Consider the following 23,772-nt stretch of genomic DNA (forward strand, 5'->3'; position numbering starts at 1 on the left):
CTGGGCCACTTCTGCTCACAGTGTTTAGATATCTAAAGAAATACCCATGGAAGATTTTGCAAAGCACAGAGACACTGAACCTGTCCTGACAAACATCTGTCCCCTCCTTTCCTGTAACTGCACTAGCAGATGAAACAGGACATGCAGGGGCTGGCAACCCAGGTTTTGTGCTGTAGACTGTGCCTGCTTTGTGCACATGTCTTTTCCAAGTGGGACATGAACACAGGGCTGCTCACCGCTCCCTACATGGAGCAACGAATTCTGAAGCACCGTAAGAAGCAGAGTGTAATTTGCCTGCACGCCCCATGTGTGGCACTATGGCACAACTGCCATACCTAAATGGGCTGCTGTTGGTTTTTCAGCATAAACACAAATCTCTGTGACACAAAAACAGACTAATGACCACATTCTCAACTTTCCACCTTCACAAGTGTCACTTCACAAGTGTTTAGCAGGCTGGAGCAGCCTGCACTTCAGGAAGTCACTGTGACGACAAGGGTGAGTAGAAGTGTGGCCATTAGTGCCTACAGATAAGATGCTGTTCAGATTATAGCATGAGGTGATACCAAACCACCCTTAGTCAGCCTTAGTGCACCAGGCACTACATTTTTCTTTTGGGCTTTGTGAGCAAGACTGCATCTATTTTAAAAAGACCTATTACACACCTAGATTTGCAGTTTAAAATGACAAGACACACAGAGCAATGACAACTTAAACAAATGCAGTGAAAGAAGAAGGCAGCTTACCTGTCTGAGTGTTGTCAAGTGGTGTTCTTCAAACTACTGCACTGGTACCTACTGGAGTTTCCACCAGCACCCATCCCTCTAACAAGTGTCCTCACAAAGCTAGTAACTGGAAGTTACACAAAGCTATTATCAAATACCATTTGCTTTCTACCATTTTAGGATTCACATTTTCAACTTAATGTTCATATCCTTAGACTATTGGAAAGCTTGGACACACCTGCAGCATGAAGCTCCACTCCTTCATTTGCAAGTGAAAATGAGATGTATCATCCAGTCATGGTGCTGATTCTGAACAGACTTCAGGCAACATCTAAGTACAATAAATGCATGAGGGGAATTAGGGGAAGAAACTTCTTTATAAATCTAATTCTAGAGAAATTTTAGACTCTTACTTAGAAAGCATTACACTGTCTCTACAGGCTGAATACTGCTGCTTTCCTTAACAAAAAGGAGGGAAGAGTAATCACAGTAACAATTACCATTGTAAAGGCTGCCAAATGTCATGTGAAGAAAGAGTAAGTGTGATCTGTAAAACAAGGACTGATATCAGCAAGTAGAGCAAGACCACCTTGTAGCAGTAGCCCAACAAGAGATCCCAGCCTAGGAAACTCATTCTTTTAGAACATCTGAATAAATACTATAGATACCTTCACAGAGAGAGCAATTTGCCATTGGAATGGGCTGCCCAAGGAGGTGGAGTCACCGTCCCTGGAGGTGTTCAAGAAAAGAGTGGATGAGACACTTAGTGCTATGGTCTGGTTGATTGGACAGGGCTGGGTGCTAGGTTGGACTGGGTGAGCTTGGAGGTCTCTTCCAACCTGGTTGATTCTGTGATCCTATACTGAAATGCACAGCTTGATAAGTAAAACCCCAAAGAGCTTTAAGAATAATACATAGTTGTGTAGCTGGTAGAAGTTTCAAGGACTGATGAGTCAGGGACAGGTAAAAGATGAGTAGGCTTTCCTAATCATCTCCCTCAAATTCTCCCATGTACTCAGAGAATAAAGAAATGGTTTAAAATATTCTACTATCACTTTACTCTTTGGGTGCACACATGAATGCAGGAGCCCACAGTATGGATTCTTCCCCCCAGTGGCAAGCACCAAACTGAGTATGTAGCATAAACACCAAAGTGATTACCTAACCACTCTTGTTAATGAGTTACAGGCAGGTCAGCAGTGGAGATGCACTGCTGTTAGTGCACTGATAAAATGCTTAACGCCAGTATCCGTAAACACAACTATCATGACATTAGTTACCAGGTACTCACCATGCCTATGGGTGCTCCACTTGTAGCATCAGTGAAGAGGAATTTGTTTCTGGATGAGAAAACTGTAGAAGCATATTTGAGCTGTAGGTCCAGAACCTTGACAGACTTCAGCTAACAACTGACTGAGTCCTCAAGGTCCCCCTGGCTCACATCACTTCTGGCTCCCAGAAGACTGAGAATTCAGCTTACTCAGCTGCTTGGTGTAAGGTTTGAAATCAGAAATGAATTTTGACTATTACTTTTTGCAGTGGTACCAAGAGGTGAGCTACAGTTCTGAAAGGGTGTGCTTGGTACTGAGGCACCCTCAGAGACGCACGAACAGCGGTTGGCTGTTTGGCAGCACAGAGTTTACACATCCAAACTGAACAACTTGATTTATTTAAAATTCACCTCAAAATGCATTGTGTTTAGTTTCCTCTTTTTTTTCTTCTTCTTTTTTTTTTTTTTTAATGAACATTCAAAGCATCAAAATATTACTAATTTTAAAAGAACCTTTGTTAAGAGTAAGATAATTTACATACTGTAGATTGTGGCAGTGAGGGGAGAGAAACAACCAGCGGTAAATTACACACAGCACTAAGGCAAACATGCCAGAGAACAACACAGCTCTATGTTCAACTTTTTAAGTGACCTGGACAAAATAAAATAATTGGGAGGGAAGATAAAACTCAACCACTTACTCAAGGGTGCTTGTGTAAAACAAAAGTGTTAGTAAGTTTTCTATCTAGACCTAACTCGTTCACTTCTTCCAAATAACAAGAAATGGTTCTAACCCAAGGCAGATTATTATTTGGAACTGGCATAGTAAAATAAAAGGATCACAGTATACAGAGCTTAAAATCCTGTACCAGGAAAGGGGCAACAAGTGGTTTACAAGGGGACCATTTAAGTATATCACCTAATTTTTAAAAACAGATATAAAACATCAGTTGCATAGGGATTTAAATGTAAGGCCAAGCAGGAGATTAAAGTAAAACAGAGATCATAAGAAGGGCACTATGGTGTCAAAACATAGTATTTCCATTTGAATTAATGTCTAATTCAAAATCACAGTATTTTGCTAGGACTACAAAGAGTGAATGTCAAACTGTCCCATTAGTCTTGAACTGAAAACTGACATTAGAACTTCTAAGTAGTACAAAACTAAAGCTCATTGTTTAAACCTGATCAGTGTATTAGCACAATAGTGCTTGGTACGTACCTGACTTTAATATACTCTACCTTCTGTAAATAATATAAAGGTTATTTCTTGTTAAAAGTGTGAGATCACAATATTACTGCATGCTCTCAGTGGTTTGCAGGCTTACTTGATATTTAATTATTCAGTCTTTAGAAGTGTAAGATCCCACCCTGCAGAATCTTCACCCATTGAACACAGAACACTGTCATTAATAAAATACAATAGAAGTTCCACCACTAACAACTAACCAGGATTGCAGGTCTAAACCCAGTACAGTTCATTATTATTAACTTGCAGCAATTTTTGTTAGGAAGGCAACTGTAGGCTTCCAAATGATCTGGTGTGTATTAAATATAAACAAGTATGTAACTGTCACCTCTTGGCATTTCAAGTAGATTATTCAATTGTGAAAGTATGTCTGCAAAAATCAATTGGAAAAGGTGTTAAAATGAAGTCCAAATACCCATTCCTGTATCTACATGTAGCTTAATTAACCTAAAATTGTAAGGAAGAGTAGTGTGAGGAAAACAACAAAAAAACACCACCAATAAAAACGTCTCCAGATGAATTAGGCTTTAAGGTACACTAACTGGGAATACCTGAACCAACATGGTAACTGAAAAGTGCATAAACATAGGAATACTACAGATGTGTTAACTACAGAACAAAAGGTTTCCTGAAAGCTAAGCAAGGCCAATTTACAAGTTATTTACAGACTGCAATTTTTCTAGAGACCACAGAGCCAAATGATGGTCTTAAGATTCCTTTGATGGATGCAGTGTCCTTCGGCTGCCACCCTTCGTTGGCCAACGACCTATTCACTCAGCAGGGAAGCAGGTACCCTACAGTCCAACAGCTCAGCCATCGCGGGTCTGTAAGGCTCCAAAAGTCACTCCTTTCTGTTGTTGGATGAAAAAGCAGGATTTTCATTTCATGCTTTTTGTAGGTGTTTCAGATTCTGTAGACTGTCTCCCATCAGTCCACGCCTCTCGTGTGTTCTTCAGTGCTAGTGTTTTCTGCTGGTCGACCACGACGTAATCAACTCTTTCGTCTGCCACGCTGTTGCCTGAACAGCTACTCTTTTTCTGGTAAAGGCAACAGAGAGTGAAAGGCTTAGGTTAAAACAAGTCAACAACAGAAGTTCATTGTTAATTAATCTATTGAGCAGACATCCCAAAACGATATAGAGCAGGCGCAGGTCTCCCTGAAAGGCCCAGCGCAGACTCCGGCATTGCCCATCTGACACCCTGGTTAAGATGACCTTGCATGAGGCTTGCTCTTTCCTAGCAACTACTCGTGAAGAAAGGTTCAGTATCTTCTGATGGCAGGAATGCAGGAGCTGAACAGTTTCTTACCTTACGAGGTGGGGTAGATTTCCCCGAATCTAGGTCCAGATCTAAATACTCTACTTGTTTGTCTCCTTTAGGTTTTACCATAGGGCTGCTTCCTCCATCAAGATTGTTGCTTCCAAACAAATTCTGAAATGATAATTGAATAGCTTCAGCTACCAATGCACACAGTGATGGTTCTCATTAACAAATACACTCATTAAAAACTACCAAAATGTTAAAGGTTAATGAACTGATTGAGAGCTTTAGCAATCAGTTAAACCATGCAAATTTTATTGACACTGTATAACAAGGGGATATATCCTAGGTCCAAACTGGGAAAAAATTGAAAGCCAAAAGCCCCCAAAACACCCCCACCCACTCCAAATTAAGGGCTGCCACCACACCAGCCTGTGCTTTCCACCTCATGTCCCTTTCAAATGATGAGAAGAAAGGAGCATGGTTTGTTCTTCTGAAATGAAGTGGCCACATCTCCAATTTAGCATTGCTTAATTACACACTTTTTTCCCCCCTTCAATTGCAGTTCAGCACCTTACAGGATTCTCAGCCTTACAGCAGTGGCAAAGCTCCAAATGCACTTTTTACATTTCATTCAAAAGCTGTAAGCTGAAAGTGACCAAGTATTATTCAGTCCATAGGACCAAAGGATTACATTTTTGGGCAGTATGTGTAGGGCTGCCTAAACTGAAGTTGCATTCTAAACACCTAGATTTTAATTAGCCCAGATTTTCACAACCTCACCTCCTCTGTCCTCTCCCAGCCTGATCCCTCCCTCTTAACAGGTGTTATAGGAACAGTACAATAGAAGGACTCTTCTCTAAAAGATAAAGAAAAAAAAAGGAAGACAGAGGGCAGCAGTCAGCAAAAAAATGAAGAGGAAGGCAGAAGGAAAGACAGAAGGGCAAGGCTGACAGCAACTTGAAGGGAAAAAGCAGAATATTGCTGGGTTTATTAAATAAAACAGAAGTACAACATGTCCAAACAAGAAAGACACTACAAAGCTGATGACAGATAAAGATGAAAAAAAAAACAAAACTCTGGACACCTTCCTAAGATGCAGTTGGAACAAATAAAAACTTCCCAAACGTGTATGTCATTAGCACATGTTAAAACAAAAGCCTTGAGATCTGGAAACGTGCAGGTTCTCTAGGAAATAAAATGGTTTATGGGTTAAAACTTAATGGGCTGGGCTTTTTAAAATGCAGTTATCCAGTACATCTCTATTGTCCAGCTCATTTGATATGGAAGTGGTACCAAGGACAAATGCAAACAACTGAAAGTCCATTTTTGTTGCCCAAACTCTTTCAAGGAATTTCTGTGTATTTAACATTATAAAAACCCAGTTCTGTACCAATGTTTTGAACAAAAAAGCCTATCTCAGTCTTAAACAAAAGAAGAATCTGTTATTTCAAACAAAGCAGACAGGCAGAACATATGCATTAGAAACAGAAACTTTAAATATACAGAAATGGAAATGGAAGTAGAACACCCTTGCAGAATGAATGGTGCAAGCAAACAGAAGATACTAATGCCAGGCCATCTGAGATGTGGTACTAACCATACCATCTTGACACTGAAGTTAAGCCTTTGTAGTAGCATTGTAAGAATCAGGAGATCCTCAGTTGGAATGGAGGGTCTGCTGCAGGGAGAGCTGTGAGCATAGGTGATTCTAAACCTTTCTTCCTTGCATCTGTTGCATGGGACACTACCAATTACTTACCAATGCCTCTTGTAAGAGGGCCTAAGCTTTTACACCATCATCTCCCCACTGCTGGAGCACACTTCACTTGGGAAGCACATCTGCACTGCTGGCAGGTCAGCCATGGTACAAAGCACAGCCCAGGCTCCTGAGCTTGCACTGAATCAGAGCTGCTGCAGAGAAAGCACCAGGAGGAGGCAGGACTTAAGGGGCACCATCCAGAGTCAGTAATGGAGGAGATCAGGGAGAGTATCCAGAGCAGCAGGGGATGGGAAACAAGCAGCATTGCAAGAGGAGGAGAGTCCAGGATGTACTGAAGTGGGCCAGCACAAGCCATAAGAAGGTGAACAAACAAACAGAAAAGAGGGTGCTAGACAGGCCCCCCTCAAAGAAAGTCTTTCATAGTGCTTTAGAGATGAAAAATGCTGCTGTATTCCCTACTAAGAACCCAAACTGTAAAGAAGTGGTGAATGCATTGCACTACACCAAACGAAAAACCTGAGCTCAAGGTCCAGGTTTTCCTCCAGTGCTTTAGGGGTATTCTGGACCTCATTTCAGTTCAGGCCTAGGTGTACTGCTCCTCTCTTCTTTTAGAATACTGCCATGGGTAGTTGTTCTCCCTCTCCTTTCTCCCCAGCAAGCCAAAATCCACAGCATACATGAGGAATTTTTCCTAACTAGCTCTTCACTTTGTATCTGAAATACCACCTGACAACACTGTGTCCCAAAGAGGACAAGTACAGATGTCCAATGCACAGAGACCCTTTCTAGCCTCTTTTTTCTGCAAGAAGCCTAAGAATTGTACACATGGCTCAGTTCTCACAGAACATAAACAACAAATCCAAATTCTCTTATTCCCCTGCTCTCTCTACACTTCTTGGAAGATGTCCTTTTAATAAAGGGGTTTAGATGTCTCAAGAGTTCCTAAGTCAGTTTGTTTTCCTTGATGTCACAATACTGATCTAGTGCATAGCCCAGGACAAGCCGTTACAAAGAGGAGACAATTTCTAGGGCAGAGGGGGGGAAAAACCCATCCCAAGTCATGTATTGGCCTGGTTTGCACAACAGACATATACACTAAGTATTCTTTTTGTATATGATCATGCTCTTAACTTCTTCAGTGACATTCTACCAAGATTACAGGTTCTCCATGGAAATGGTTTTATTATTATTTCCATCTAGAAGAGTGATGCTGAGTGGAAGGAGCTGTGTTTGCATGATTTAAAGTAAGGACTGCACAGGAAGAGAGTAGTTAAGATGTAGGTTTTACATACTGGGTCTTCAGTGGACTGATTTGGATTCATGGATACATAATTCTCTTCACTGTCGTGCGAGTCACTGCTGGAAGTTGTGCTATGAACTGAGTCCGGTCTGGGAGACATGGGAAACCTGGAGGGGCTAATTACCAGGAATTATTTTACAAACAATACATATCAAATCTCTTAAAACTCCTGGTAAACAACAAAAAAACACAAGGATATTAGAGCTGAAACTGTCATTTAAGTTTACTGCAGTGTCACATTTTTGGTCTATAGGCGATGCCTTACATTTAACACTGCAAAACACAAACTCCTACTCAGTGCACACAAACATGCATACAGACACACACACATACACTTCCAAAGGGAACTCCAACAGGTATTACACAGGCTAAAAATACAAGTCTGCAGACATTTATTAACACTCTAATCAATGGAAACAATTAATCCAAATGAGGAAAAGCTAAGAAACTTACTCTCGTGCAAAGCTTCTGGTGATAGGAGATCTAACTGGGGCTTGCAATTCTTCCCATTCAGGCAGAGGTTTTATTTCTAGAGGTGCTGGTTTTGCTATGTAAGAAACAGACAGTCTTAAAGCACAGATCATTCCTGCACACACTTAAATTTAACAGCTTTCCAAAGCCTAAACACCCCAAAAGACCCCCCCTTTTTTTTTCAATAGTACATCCCAGTTAGGAGAAAGAGACAATGTTCAGTTCTCAGAGAGCCATGCCTTCTATTTTTAATCTTTCCAGGCACTGTAAAGCAATATTAATTAGAAAACAACCCACAGTTTAGAGAGTTTTGCAAGATATGCTTGCACATAGTCATTCTGTTTTGAAAAAGAGACTCTGGAAATGGCAACCTCATGTTTTGGCTTTATTCTGCTATGATGACTGCTGGAAGGGACAAAGCCAGGACAGGGTCAATGATTGCTTCAACAGAGCCAACTCTGGGTGCTCTTTTTGGCTCGTGGACAGTTGGTATTATGCAAGCCCTGCCCTGGCTGCGTACATGTGCCCTTACTGAGGAGGTTTCATGGCTCAAGGTGTGGGCAGCAAAGACAAAGTCTGCAGAAATGAGAGATGAGCTTCAGCTCCTAAGAGCTGCTTGGCTGGCCTCAGTGCTTCTCAGCACTGTGCCGTCACTGACAGCTAACATCAATCTAGCAAAGGTGCCATTGTGGAAGTCCATTTTCAGAACAGAATCACAAAGTGTTAGCAAGAAACACCCTCTTCCTCCCTCCAGCTTGTATGTTTCACCCCTCCTAAGTGTGAGTGGGATAAATATAAAGAAAATACTTGTGTAAAGAAATAACTACAACCGTAAAATCACACAAGTGCTGTCATAGTTTGATCCTTAACCTTGCCCTCCCTAAAGCTGTTTTTAGGACACAAAATGCAATGTCACTCTAACAACTGCCCTTTCTCTCCTTGCTTCCACGTGAGTCTGCTGCCTGCTGGATTTACCAGGGTGAGCTGTCAGGGTGCCACGCTAGCTGATGTGGAGTAAGAGCCAGCCACCACGTCAGGAACTGACAGAAATCAGTTGCTTAATCAGTGTGGTTATCCCACAAGGAAAAAGCAGAACTGTACTCTTCAGATGGGATTTATTCAAAAGGCAGCTGTCATGTATTGAGCACAAGGACTCCTGATTCAGATTTTCTGGGTAAGGAGCAGTCTGTGGTACCCCAAAAGGTTTTCTCCTTTTCTCTTATAGGAAGTCATCATTATGCACTCAAAACCTATCAGGCCTTCTCCAGTAATTCTGCTGCTTAAAACTCACTTGCTCATACAAAGCTGTCATCACAGACTCAGAAAAGGAACTACAACTCATCTGCCTCGGTATGTAAGGTATCATATAAGCGTGGCAGAACCAAACCTGACATAGGCAAGATGATACTGAAGCATGAGTGACACAAAAATGATCAGCTTGGCTCAAGTCCTCTGTAAAGGCCTGAGACTACCTGACAGGTATAAATGGTGGGCAAGGGACTGCTTTTTTGTCCGAAGCCCACTGAGAGCAGCAGGAATACTTCATCCAGTAACCAGTGGGCTTTAACAACCAAAGGTACTGATCAGTGACACTGATATTTAACGTTACTTGTAATGCTGAATCTCTCCTCTACTTCTTGTGACTACGTAAGGCACCAACTCAGCATCTTCAGCAATGCCCATCAGACTAATTGCAGTGCTCATTAAGGTGCATAAATACATCTCTGTACTGGTAAGTTGTCAGAGGATCAGTATTTTGCTTGCTTTCAGTGTTTAACCAACAGCAGAAGAGTCAAGTAAACTGTGATTTCATGTTATTGCCTAACAACAGCTATTTCAAGCAGCTATACTTGTTGATAAAATATTATAGACTTGTTTCTAAATAAACAGACAAAAAGCAAATCTAAAGTACAAACAGCTACAATTTAAGAGCTCAGAACATCCATGTTAATGTCAAGGAAACGCTTCTATGAACTGCTCAAGTTAGAAAGCCTTTAATTCCTCATGTAAGTGAATTTATGCTCGGCAAGGAAAACATTTCCATGACCTTAAGATGATAACAGAAGTAAAAGAACTATACAGGAGTTAAAGTTATTCTAGAACAACAGTTTGCTTCATTTTTGTTTTACTTATTGTCATACAGCTCCGTATACATACAGTGCTAAAGTACATACCCTTTCTCCTTGTAGTAAAGTCACCTATGGTTTGTGAATCAGTTCGCTCTAAACCATGTGGTTTAGGTCTTAAAATTTTAGGACTTTGACCTAATTGGTAAAAAGAAGACTCTCTTAATAATATTCTATTTGTAACTGGAAAATGGAATTTTGTAAACAAACAGCAGAACCCCCTGCAGAAAGGTTAATGCCACAAGCACAAGCAAGCTGCTGAAGGAGAGTTTTACAGTCCAGCTAGGTCTCACACTAAGAGCTTTAGCTCCAAACTAGAAACAAAGAGAATACTGCATGCAAATAACGTGTTGGAGGCAAGCAGAAAGGGTATACAAAAAAAGGCTAGAAAGTGCATCAACAAATATTGTAACTGATCATTGCTATTGACTGCTCTCAAGATGCTTTACATTAAAAAGAAATCCATATTTGAGGAGTATTTCTCATGACAGGAGGGTAGTCATGTTTCAGATGCAAGCTGAGGTACCTTCAAAGAAATTGAATTCTCTTTAGTTACAGTATTACTTTGGTGATACCCTTGGGATGTTTGCTATCCACTGTGCATTTCCCACTTGAGAAGCCCCAAGAACCCTTTTCCACACTGTGGTGGTTAAACTTGTCCCCCAGAGGTCTCTGTACCAAACTCCCATCTCCAACCTTGCAAACACAGAGGGACTTTTTTCCCAAGGTCCCAAGCATGCACAACCCAACTTCCCCCACAAATGAACCTGTGATAAAATTCCATTCTCAACACCCTTTAGTAATCCTAGACCCCTGTATACGAGGGCAGTAGCTGCACAAACCACTCCCCAGTCCTTGTGCTGTCAGACACTATCATGTTACCAGCAGAGCTCTCCTACATGCTGGGTCACCAGACAACAAAACACTTTACATGAGTTCGGTAACAAGGTGAAGAACACAAACTAAAGGAGCATTATAGTCAGTGAGCAATAGAACCCTGCTCCCAGCAAGGAAGTTTTTTGTCACCTTGACCAAACCCTGCAAGTGCTTCAGATGGCATTGTCTGTTTTAAATAAGCATGATCAGTAAAGCACAGTGACCCTAACTTTTTGAGGAAGTCTAGCTGACAGAGTGTTAAAATGAGAAAAAGGCAAGTGCCTTCAAGTGTTTAACCTACTGTTAGCACCAATAAACCCTAGGAAAAGGTAAACCAAATGAAGAGTGTGAGTCTGATTATGTTAGGAAGTTGCCCTACAGCACCAACTGGAAAAGGACTCTGTCAGGCTGCACTGAGAATGCTTTCTGAAGAATCAACCTGGCAACGAGCAGCAGGAGTTTGCATATCTCTACCCCAAGGGTTTTGCATATGAAGTGCTCTGTTACTGTCACCCCTGCACTATTGGAATAATCAAGGAACAAAAAGAAAGGCAAACAGAAAGGTTTTGTGTGGTACCTTAACTTCTATACAGTGCATCTCAGAGATCATGCAGGTAAGACAGAATTTACTTATTAGTAGTGCTGCACAGAAGCTTCCCTAAAAGGACATGAAACGACTTTCAGACAGACACTCCCCCAAATTCAAAATCAGGGGCTCCCTCAAATGGTTTGAAATGCTGCTGAGAGCTGTCCCTGCCCACAGCAGGAAGGCTGAGGTAGCTGATCTTCTGAGGTCCCTTCCAAGCATCTGGGCAATGCTGACCAAAGACCCAGCGTGTGAAGTGTTTCCCAGTGCATTTCTGTACAGCATGCTGTTGGCTGGAGCTAAGTCAAAAGCATGACCCAGCATGTTGGCCTAGTTCATTTCAAGCTGATTTGATATTTTTAAGTACTTTGCCTACAACTCTATGATAAAAACTTGCCTAGGATAAAAATGCCATGATCTTAAAATCAATTAAACAAATGCAGAAGTTGAAATTCAAACACCTTTTATTAAGAACAATTTGATGCTGAGTGTCATTACCTAATCATAGTAAGTTTTGTGTGCCACAACTATATAACCAAATTTAAAAGACATTTGATCCACTATGACTCAGTTTAAAATGCCAGTCAAGACACTGACTTAGGAGCACAGGTTGTAAGTATGGTGAGAAACCCAGCAGCAGTAAAAGGGTTCATGACATTATTTGACCAGTGTGTACTTTATAACCTCTCTGCTCTTATAGCCAAACATACTTGAAGTGCCTGAAACCCATAATACAGAAGATAAGCCCAAGGAACTCAGGGTTATGACTCATTACTTCTACTCCTGTTAGCTACTCTATGTGGTCTTGTGCAGGTAACCTTCCTGAACTGATTCCCTCCATTTGTAATATGAGGGTATTATATATTATATAACTGCCTGCCTCTGACTTAATTTAGACTTCCAAACAAAGCTATATAAATAAATGCAGGTCCCTATAATACTGCTCTTCTGCAGCAGACAAGAACATACAAAATGTTCCAGTATAAAATAAACTCACAGCTTTCATCTCTTGCTGGTGAAAGACTGTTCATTCTAAGCAAATTTGGTAGCTCAACAGCTTGCTGCTACCAACCAGCCAAGATATTGCAAATCTCTTGTTTAGTGTGACAGAGAATTAAAATGTTTGTGTGGGGCTGGTGGGTTTTATCCCTCCACCACTTTTTCCCTACCAAAGAAAAAAACAAAAGGCCTAAGGTCTCTTGAGGACCTTCTGCTGGAGAAAAGAGCTGACACCAGGGCAGTGAAAAGGGGAAGGAGAATCACAAACAGAAAGCTGAGGTTACTTAATTGTGTATGCAGTGCACAATTCCTCCCTTGCCCATTTAGAAAGATAAAGTCACAAGAGCCAGGGCACCAGAAGCCCTTTAATCCCTCAGCACTTATTTCTAATAAATCCATCAGAAACTTCAGAAGTGCCATTTTACATCTAAGAACTGACAGTTCTGTCATGACCTTAAGCCAGACTTGTGAACAGAAACACAGCAGTTTAAGAACTTTCAACTGCAACTGAAATTCCAGGTGCTGCTCCCAGGTCAGCTCACTAATTTTCTCCAAGGGTATGTCTCTAGAACTCTCAGGAGGCAACAGGCCAAGTCTAAAACAGAGGAGAAAATGCCTCACACCTGTACATCAGACTGGTCTGCAACACCTGCTCTATGCAGAAATAATGACTATAGGAATGTCACAGGAGCAATGTCACAGGGCTCAGTGAAGGTGGAAGGACAGGAGGGCTCTCTGGAAAGCTCTATTCTGGGGAGAGAGAAACCCTGGTGAAAAATAGAGGGTTTTGAAACAGATTCTGGCAGGAGGGCTGGAACTAGATGATCTTTAAGGTCCCTTCCAACCCAAACTACTCTATGATTATGTATTTATGTTTTGCAACTGAAAAGGAAACAAATTGTGTTGCAACACCACTGGATGAAAACCTAAGGAGGGGAAAAAAGCCCCAAATAAGCTACAGCAAGTGAAACCGACCAACCAAGAAGTGAAAATGAGACGTTTTCAGGGTTCAGTCGAGTAGCACCTGTGAAATGCAAAGTGCTCTACAGCCAGGAGAGAGAAGCTCAGCTTCTGCATGTTCCATCAGCTGAACACTGTGCAAGGGCACTCTGAGCTGAAGAATCACTGATGAAGTCTATTTTTCTAACAAATGGCTGCTTGTAAAAACTGCCAAGCAGCACAAGCGATTATGGAGCTAGCACTGGAGTGCACTCAGACGGCATGAATTCTGCTCCTGGCATTCTGGTGTGTGTCAATGCTGCCTTTGTCTGAGAAGTCATCAGCAGAAGAGTCCGGCTCACATGTTTGATTTCGTTTCAAGTGAGGGTTTAAGCAGCAAAAGCTTTTGGTTTTTCCATCAGCTAACATATTTGCTCCTCTTCATTTCCATAAAACACTTGGAACATAACGGTAGGGGTGGGGTGGGGGAAAGGGGGTCCCACTGCAGCAGATTCCTGCAGCAGAGTAGGTGGATCCTAACATTGTTGGTGCCGAGGACGTCAGCCACTCGCTAAGAGCCTCGTTTGTTTCCAGGCTAGTGCCTTGCAGCACCAGCACTAAGTAAGATTTCTGTTAAGAGCTCTTCTCTTCTGACTGGCTGCGTGCTCCATGGCTTGCTGACAAGGGGCTTTACGTCAGGAAATGGCAAACATCCTCACGAAAGAGGCCAAGGCTCTATTTAAATAGCAGTTATTTAGGGCTATGGTACATCTCCTAACCTGACAGAAGATTTCAGAAACGTGTGACCTGCTAATGCAGCTTCCTGGCCAGCAGGACTAATCCTCACCAGACAGGAGATCAGATGCAGGAATGCTAAAGTAGCGCTTTACTTGGCATAGCAGGAGGAGAGCGCAAGGCAAAAGTAGCCCCAGAAGTGGCTACCAGCAGTTTGTTTCCATTAAGAAATGCACCTCTGCCTCGCTTTGCTCTGCAATCAGAGACAGCTGAAATCTGCACTGAGGTCCAGGAATTCCAATACTCAGCACCACTGTAGACCTTCCCTTTGCAAACAAGGCTGAAGCTCATGGTCTTACTCCCACAGGGTTATTATTTGGTTTCCATGTCTGTGAAATAACCTTTCCCTTTCCTTCTCTTCCTCACCTCAGTGAACTCTGACTCCTGAGTACATGGTCTTCAGCACAGAGCTCCACAAATATCCTGCATTTGCTTTTTCATCTCTGTTTTTATTAAGACTGTTTCCTGCCAAGGCACTTATGATTCCAAAAAAGTATTTAGTTATACAACATTCATATCCATTTCCATGCTAGCATCCAACAAAAGACAGGAATATCAATTATGCCTTTAGTTCTGGTCAGTGATGGAGATAACTACAGTCTGTTTAGGACAGCAAAAACCAGTTGAAATCAACTTATTGCAATGTTATGATACATAAAAAGCAGCCATCTAAAGATAAACCCTCTAGTTTTCTTTGACATCTTTATGTTCTCAGAATGACTTCTCAGAGCACTTTTAATGCTCCAGAAATTAAGAATGGAAAAAAATAGCAGATGATAAAGAAGTCCAACTGCATCTGACAGCTAAGGTTCTCTGGTATTCATAAAATACTTGGCAAATGCCATTAAACTATTCAGAGAATACCAAAGCTGTTAATCATCCAAATACTGTTTGACTGCTCTAATTTGTGAGCAACTCTCCGTTTTAAGACCAAAGTACAGTGTTCTGGAATGTCTATTGATTAGTAGTTTAAAGCTGCACCAAGATTCATGGTGGCCAAGAGATAACTGCTTGAGATCACTTTTCCTCCTTGTTGATTTTTTCTTTCCTCTCCAAACAAGCCCTCAAAAACTAATGGAGTTCTCCTTAGCCTCTAGAAAAGTCAAGTCTGACATTAAGTGTTTAAAAAAGCCAATGAATTAACACAATAATGTGTATATAGAATCATGGAATGGTTTAGGTTGGAAAGGACCCCAAAGTTCAGCCAGTTCCATCCCTCCACCATAGGCAGGGACACCTCCCACTAGAAGAGGTCACTCAAGGCCTCATCCAACCTGGCCTTGAACACCTCCAGGGAGGCTGTGGATGACAGGATCACAGAATGTGATCAAAGATCACATTGGGTGATTCTCTGCTCCACAACCTCCCTGGGCAACCTGTGCCAGTGTCTCACCACCCTCACTGCAAAGAGCTTCTTCCTAACATCTAGTTTGAGTGCAGGAATCACTATGGGAAGAAAAACTGTACAAAGGGAGAAAAAAAAAAAGGGTGTTGTTATCTGTGTTCTCCTGACCCTGCTCTCTCTGGCATCTTTGGAGTACAGCACTGCCAGCTCCGCTGCTAGAACCAGGGCAAGTCTTGCAGTTTCTCTTCAGAAAACTCAAATGTTTCAGGTTTGAGGTTTTTTTTTACAACCATTATGTCCACTAAACCATAGCTTCCTTTGCAGCTGGGATGCAGCCACCCAAATGCAATCTTCACTTGAAATTATCTGTTGTGTCAAAGTTTTGAAAGGCAAAATCACAGCTGCAAGTTAAGGACTGGTGTATCATAGCAAGGAGCTGTGTAAATCTTGTTTTAAGTAAAAAGCAGCCTTGTAGAAGTAATTTTGTACAGCCATGGAGAAAGGGTAGTTTTCAGCTAAGTGGAAGTCTCTGGAGCTCTTACAGGGTAAAAAAGAGAAGAAGAAAAGATAACAAACCAGTATTCAACATGCTTTGGGAACCGTGAAGAACCTTTCCAATCTGGTTGATTCTATTCTATTCAATACAGGAACATCACAGAATCCTCTGAGATAAAGGTCTCAGAGGAGACCTCATTGCTCTCTACAACTACCTGAAAGGAGGCTGTAGCCAGGCAAGAGTTGATCTCTTTTCCCAGGCACCCAGTGACAGAACAAGAGGACAGTCTCAAACTGCGCCAGGGTAGGTTTAAACTGGATGTTAGGAAGACATTCTTTACAGCAGAGTGATGGCATTGGAATGGGCTGCCTGGGGAGGTGGTGGAGCCACCATCCCTGGAGGTGTTTAAGAGGATGAGGCACTTAGTGCCACGGTTTAGTTGATTAGAAGGTGTTAGGTGACAGGCTGGACTCGGTGATCTTAGAAGTCTTTTCCAATCTGGTTAATTCTGTGATAGGAATCACCAAAACATTCCACTAAAACCTTACTTTTAAAAATACCTAAGTGGAATGAAAAGGAGGAACAGCTTCCAAGAGTAAATGGAAGGAATAAACACATGGATTTCTTAGAAGCAAAATGAAAAGGCCTCCTCAGAGTCACAGCTTCTTTGTCAAGAGATCTTCAGCTCAGACCTTGCTGCCGATTAAAATCACCAAGCCCAATTTTTCAGTGCCTACTTGTCCTAAAGCCTGCGAACATGAGCGAGCCTTTATTTCAGAACATGCCAGACAATCAGGACAGCACAGAGCACTGCAGTGCTGCCAACTTCCAGCTGTTATTCTCTGTAAAGAGAAGCCAGCTCCTGTTGTCACAAATGCCTTATCTGGTTCTCCCCAGTTCCCTTTCGGGACGGTGTGGCGCTCCAGCTCCATCAGGATGTGCAATCTGTTCACATTGTCCAACTCAGACACTCAAACGCGTAAATATTCAACAAGGAAACTGTTCACTGCTCTATTTATAACTGACTTCATGATTAATGAGGGTTCTTAACTTCCTTAACCAACCTCCTTCACTTGGGATTTTTACAGCATCATGCTACACTACAATGGGTGATTATTTTGGTCATCCAGAAGCATCCCAGCGGGTCCTATGGGGACCAGAATGTGGCAGATGCTTCCTGCCACGTGAAAGCCCTGTACATAATTACCTTTTTAAAGTGGCCCTATGCTGTTAAATAAAGCAAACTGGAATTTTCCCTGAAGTTAATCTGTTTGGGAGATACTCATGAGAAGCCATGGCAAAGATCTGCCTCTACATTCTTAAGAGCGATCCACATATTTGTGGCTCAACCACACAAACTCTGTCTTGTAACAGCTTAAATGAGAACAAAATCTATAAGGAAAACAACCAGATAAAATTGCTAACATTTTAAAAACGATTACAAGTTCCAACTCCATGAGAATATTTCTCCTTTCCCTTGATTTTGTCACTCAAATGCTACCTCCTGACCTATAAAACCAAATTCAGACCCTATGCCTTTTACTTTTGACCACGTGCTCTGCTTGCTCTCTGATTTAGACTGCATTTGTACTGAAGAGTAACAACATCTAGACTGACAGGCCTCTCTCAGGCCTCACAGCCTTCTCCTGGTCAGCCAGCACAGACCCCTAGGACCTGCTTGGCTACACACAGCTGCTGTCCTGGTGGAGTGGTGAACATCCACTAGCGTCACATCCTGCAACCTGTCAGCAGGATGGAGTTCACAGGATCCACTGCCTCATATCACAGCCCTGTTCAGATGCTTTGAAGAGCCCCAGGGGAAGTACAAGGCGGAGCAGAACAAGACCTGTCTGTTCTTTGCTGCCTTTGTTGTCTGGGGAGTCTGCGCCTGGGCACCTTTAATCCTACTGCTTCTTCTTGGATAAATGGGCTTGTGAAGAAGGAACACCTGACTGTCAAATCATGTCCCCTAATGGCTCTTTGGCAGAACCAGTCACAGGCTTTGAACAAGTTAAAGAATCAGAGCCAGCTGCATGGATGGATGCAGCATTTCTTTTGCCTGAAGCCTTTTGCTAGCAACAACGCTTCCAGTTCAGCATCACAACTACATGCAACTGTGGCAAGCTAAAGCAGCCAAAAAGCAGCAACACGAAATCAATAGAGAAATAGCACCCTGAAAAAAATTAGCATTACAAAGAGATTACTTTTGTGATTCAATTACAAGTGAATGCAGAAAAGCACCTGGCCAAGGCTCTCCATGTTGTCCCAAGCAATTTGTCACTTACCTTTCGGTATGTTTTGCTAAAGAAACAGTAGAAGTACTTGATTCAAGTTATTGGGGCAGGAAGCCAACATCATGTTTTCAAATTACTTTCAAGACTTCCAGAAAGTACTGGATGCTCCCCACACTAGAAGCTCACAGAAGCAGCTGTGAGCTAGAGAAATGAAACTACATGGAAATGTAGTGTAAGAGGCTTAATTTTTGTAAGTTCTCCTATTATTTTTAACCCATTCTCTAAAACAAAACTCTAGAAATTGATATAAAAACCCCACAGGGTATCCCATGGCTCACCATGGCTCCTAGCCCAGGTTACTCCTACAGGTAGGAAGACTGAGGAGCCTGAGGTTCTCACAGCAGGGCTACACATGTCCGTCCTCAGACAAATGTGAATGTACCTTAGTGAATTTCAGGCCTACTACCTGCATTTAGTTTAGCCATATGACTAACCTCTCCTAACTCAAGCCTCTGTCACAGTCACTACGCTATGTGACTGTACTTATTCTTAAAACCATGTAGAATTAACAGTGTAATGAGTTACCCACAACAACAGAGCTGTGAAGACAGACACATTACACTGTCACTGCTGCTGCCAGACAGATTGCCAGATCCTTGCTGCCAGACACATGATTCTTCTTCACAGACAGCAGAACCAGAAGTAACTGAGTGTGTTTCATTTACAAAAGAGAGATAGCAGAGAAGAGAGCAGGCTACATGCAACAGAACATTCCAGGTCTGGCTGGAGACTGCTCTGAGCAATCTGATCTAGTTAATGCAGGGGGATAGGACTAGGTGACCTTTTTTAAAGTTCCCTTCCAACCCAAACCACTCTACGACTCTATGAATAGCCACTGCCATCACTGAGCCTTCCATCTTCTGCCCTTGTCAAACTGGATGGCTGCAGCAATAAGCCCTTAAACCAAGAAGCAGGAGATGCTGAGTGCATACATATGGCAACAGCCAGCAGAGCACTTCATGTGCTGGCTTCACTGCATTGTCAAAAGCATTTTTAGCACCAAACAAATGTAACAAACCTCCCTGGCCCACACAAAAAAACATTACTGAGCTAGAGATAATGCTCACGTGAAAGGTCATAGCTCTCAGGAACTAGAGGAGCTCCCAAAAAGGAACTGTTACTTGGGCAGTGCAAACACTACTTTTGCAGCAAAACGATTACAGCAGTTTTTTTGGTCAGAAGATGAGTTGGGCCCTCACAGAGCTAGAGGCATTATCACCAACACACTGATCTCTGCAGTAACAGAGATCTTTTTGAGATGACAGAGAGTCTCTGAGTGGGTTTCAATAGTGATTTTTGATCCAACAGCATACTACAAACCCTCAAAACATTTGAAGAAGCAATACTGAGAACTCTTCTATGTACTATTTCCTCCCTTTCTAGGTCTGCCTAACTTTTATTGACCATACCAAGCAACTTGGTACTTCATGCACTGATTTGGAGCAGAAGATCACTGCAGAACATTTCTATAAGCATAAAAAACAGTGGTAATAGCTTCTAAAAGTCTACAGGCAAAAAAGATTAAGCCTGGCACTCTGCATTAGAATCACAGAATCATAGAATCAGTCAGGATTGGAAGGGACCACAAGGAGCAGTCAGTTCCAACCCCCCTGCCATGGGCAGGGACACCCTACCCTAGAGCAGACTGGCCAAAGCCTCATCCAGCCTGGCCTTAAACACCTCCAGCCATGGGGCCTCAACCACCTCCTTGGGCAACCCATTCCAGCCTCTCACCACTCTCATGCTCAACAACTTCCTCCTCGTGTCCAGTCTCAATCTCCCCACCTCCAGCTTTGCTCCATTCCCCCCAGTCCTGGCACTCCCTGACAGCCTAAAAAGTCCCTCCTCAGCTTTTTTGTAGGCCCCCTTCAGATCCTGGAAGGCCACAAGAAGGTCACCTGGGAGCCTCCTCTTCTCCAGCCTGCACAGCCCCAACTCTTTCAGTCTGTGCTCACAGCAGAGCTGCTGCAGCCGTCTGAGCATCCTCCTGGCCCTGCTCTGGACACACTCCAGCATCTGCACATCCCTCTTGTAATAGGGGCTCCAGAGCAGGATGCAGCACTCCAGGTGGGGTGTCTGATGCTAGCTAGTTCTTCCTAATTATAAAGCACTGGAAGATGATGGGAGCATAGCAGAAGCTTTAGGCACCTTCAGAAGGTGAAATCCTTCTTCAGGTTCAAGAAGAGAGAGGCAAGAGCATCAGTGCTGCTCCCACAGACATCCATGTGGCTGCTTTGCACTGCCAAGAGCCACAGTGAGAAGCTTTCCAATATAGCAAATAGCTACTTTTGAAGGTCAAACATTTTATCAGTAAAATACACAAACTTGCCAGTCAGGGAAAATATTTTCAAGTACCTCACTGTTTGTTTTGAGCATATTTTCCAGTATCAACTTTCATCAGTCTGTTACTGCACAGTATTCCCTAAGAACTGAACAAAACTACTGTCTGGTAACACAGAAACAATTGTAGAGGAACAGAGAGCCAAGGTCTTGAAAAAGGCCATGCCTCATTTTCTGAAGATGGAGAGCCAGGGTGATATGTGGTACCTCCCATTTCACACACACAACATCTTCATCCTGCTGCTATGATCTACTTCACTTCCTTACATTACTCAGTGGTAAAAATACTAATTTAAAAGTTTAGTTAGTGGATATTTTGGATCATCTGAATATTTGCCATTGAATTTTCCCCTAAATGAAGTCAGCCTTTCTCAATGTAAACAGTAATTTTTCAAGCACATCATTTTAAAAATAGGACTTAGTGCAGCACAAAATAGTGCAGACATTTGACCTAATGTCCTCTAGTTCTCATTTCTACAAGAAACTTAGTTATCCTGTCTGCACAGTAGGGAAATAAGTTCCTTAGCATTTGCATTTCTGATAGGCTAATGAAACACTTTAGATGAACTGGAAAGTCCAAGTTCTGTATTAGTGATTGTCTATATCAATATCTGTTAGAGGCATCACAAAAGTGCCTTCTTTGTTTCTTAAGAGCACTGCTCAGCCTAAGAAACCCTGTTTTAAGGAAAAGTAAACCTAGGATACAGCAGATTGAAGAGACTAATATTTAGGATAGCTTTGAAGGGGCGCTCTAAAATGTTGATTTGTCACTGAAGTTGTTGCAGCTTCATCAGACTACTAAAAGTCATCTTCCACACAGTCAGCAGGTTAAGATATTTCCTCCTAAAGCCAGTCCCCCTTTTGTTTTAGGACTTGGTTTGCTCTACCACACTCCATAATGGCAAGGAAGAGTTCACATACTAGAGTTTATATAAATTCCAACCCAAGTCTGGCACCCAGCTCCTGTGATAAAGCAAACATCTCCTAAGAATTGTCTTAAATTAGCAGTTCCAGCCTCCTGTTTGGATCCCAAGGTAAATACAGATGGTAACCTCACAGCTCCCATGATAGACATCATCTTCTGACTGCCCTCTGACACTTCAACATTAAACAGCTCTGATTTCCCCTCCTTTTACAGACCTCCACGAGGACTGAACATTACCTCCTTAGCAGTAACACTGTCACTTCTATCTGATTCTTCCTTTGTTTAAACACATTTGCAAGAGTTATTCTACATGGGATTTCTAAGACCGCTGCATGCTTTTGAGTAGGACTAAAAAGCAGCACAAAACACAATTCAATCTTCTTGTAACAACTGCTTGCCTCTAACAATGTTTACATCAAAAGCAAACACCTGAAGTAGTTCAATATCTTATTTTTAACGTTTATTTCAGACAGTGAAAACCTGTACTGATCCTAGATCAAGGACTGCTATGGCTATAAAGCTTCCTTCTGTCCAAGGCCTTGTGTGCCCTCCCTCCACCACAAGTCAGCCTGCTGACTTCTATGAATAAGGACTGAACCTCCTATTTCTGAGTGTCAGCAACTCTGTCTCGTGTTTTCATTAGTAACTACAGCAATAAAATCTAAGCCTGTGCCTGTCTTAATATGGTTACCAATAATCCCAGGAGCCCTTTACCTTAGGGTCAGCATTTTGTTATGACTACCATGTTATTTTGTTATGACTGCCATGTTATTTTGTTAGAACTTCTAAACACAATGAAATTTTTCTACTAATCAGAAGTTGGGAGAGGTTATTTTCTTAGATGCTAAGAATCAACTTCTATTAGACGTTTTCCTCACCTTTTCTGTCTGGTTTGAGGTTCCGATCCACTGGCGGTGGCTCACATTCTGCAACAGGTACTGACCGTCTGGGAGGGGTCTTTGGACTGGACCTGAACCCCATGTGAGCAGGAGGAGGGACTTGCTTTCCAAATAAGGGAAAATCAAACGTGCCTGGTGTCATTGGTACATAGTTTGTTTCCTGGATGGGTTCAGTGAAGCTGCTGGAATGCTGTCGTGGAGGAGAGTTGGGATTCATTGGGACATAATTTTCATCTAGTTCTTCACTTGAAACACTTCCCACTGTCAACATGCTTCTGTTTTTCTAGAATTAACATATATTTCCTTTAACAAAATAAGTTATGCAATCAGCTGTGAATCAGACGAGTTTTTAACCTACTCTACTCAGATCAAGGTGTTCTACTGAAAGCGAGACACGACACACACCGCACGGCTCGCTGCGCAACGCGGGCGCGAGGAGCACTCGAGCACCGCCACCGGGTGCCTCTCCTCAGCCCCAGCCATACTTACAAAGTGGTTATGGAAGCCCTCCAGAGAATTCGATCTGTCACTCGGGAAGGTTCGTGGAATATCATAACAGTCTTGAGAACTAATTTCTGAAGAAACAAGAAGAGAGAGCGGCTATTTATCGTTCCTCTCACTTGGCACCCAGCATCCACAGCCTTCTGCTATTTACTGCCTGCTTCTGCAAGCACACAAACACACCTCCTGGAGCTATGGCCACAGATTTTTATCTATGCACGTGAGAAGACTGTGTTCACAAACAAACTTTACGCTCACGAAGCTCTTACAGTGGCATTTTTCCTTGGCATGAAAAGAGAAAGTCTTTCATTTGAAAGCAGCAGCAAATCCTACCTTTCAAATAGGCAGGTGTAAGGATTGAGTTTAAGAGTGGGTTTTGAGACACTGGGCCCTTGTGACAAATCTGTACTAAAAAAAACAGCAGATGTAATTTAGCATCTGGAGAAATCTGCCTGAATCCCCTTCCCCTGCAAAGTGCTGGTTCAACAGGATTCAACCTATTGCAGGAACAGGTGAATCTCTGCTCTCAGCTCCCCGCTGGGTCTCTGAGGACTCCCAGTTTGAACAAACTGCTACACCACTGAAGATCTCTCCATTTTTGGAGTCCTGGATCTTGATAGTCCCTAGCTTTATGGATGATTCCCTGGTGGACAG

At 42.4% G+C, this 23,772-nt stretch overlaps 1 protein-coding gene across 5 annotated transcripts in view; it reads right to left on the bottom strand.

Moving 5' to 3' along the window:
• Positions 1–2,375: 2,375 nt before the first annotated feature.
• The window catches only part of GAB1 (GRB2 associated binding protein 1), a 104,096-nt gene continuing 82,699 nt past the window's right edge, over positions 2,376–23,772 (bottom strand). For 2 of the 5 annotated variants that reach the window (XM_064149494.1, XM_064149495.1), the window contains 7 exons: positions 23,107–23,192; positions 22,597–22,900; positions 10,172–10,261; positions 7,980–8,073; positions 7,519–7,642; positions 4,552–4,674; positions 2,376–4,281 (listed from right to left, as the gene is read on the bottom strand). In XM_064149494.1, coding sequence (XP_064005564.1) covers positions 4,123–4,281; positions 4,552–4,674; positions 7,519–7,642; positions 7,980–8,073; positions 10,172–10,261; positions 22,597–22,900; positions 23,107–23,192 — 980 coding nt within the window. In that variant the 3' untranslated portion in view covers positions 2,376–4,122. Of the gene's footprint in view, positions 4,282–4,551; positions 4,675–5,286; positions 5,363–7,518; positions 7,643–7,979; positions 8,074–10,171; positions 10,262–22,596; positions 22,901–23,106; positions 23,193–23,772 lie in introns of all 5 variants that reach the window. The other 3 variants (XM_064149496.1, XM_064149498.1, XM_064149497.1) reach the window with 3 other exon arrangements.

The sequence above is a fragment of the Pogoniulus pusillus genome, chromosome 10 (assembly GCF_015220805.1).
Source record: "Pogoniulus pusillus isolate bPogPus1 chromosome 10, bPogPus1.pri, whole genome shotgun sequence".
Lineage (NCBI taxonomy): Eukaryota > Metazoa > Chordata > Aves > Piciformes > Lybiidae > Pogoniulus > Pogoniulus pusillus.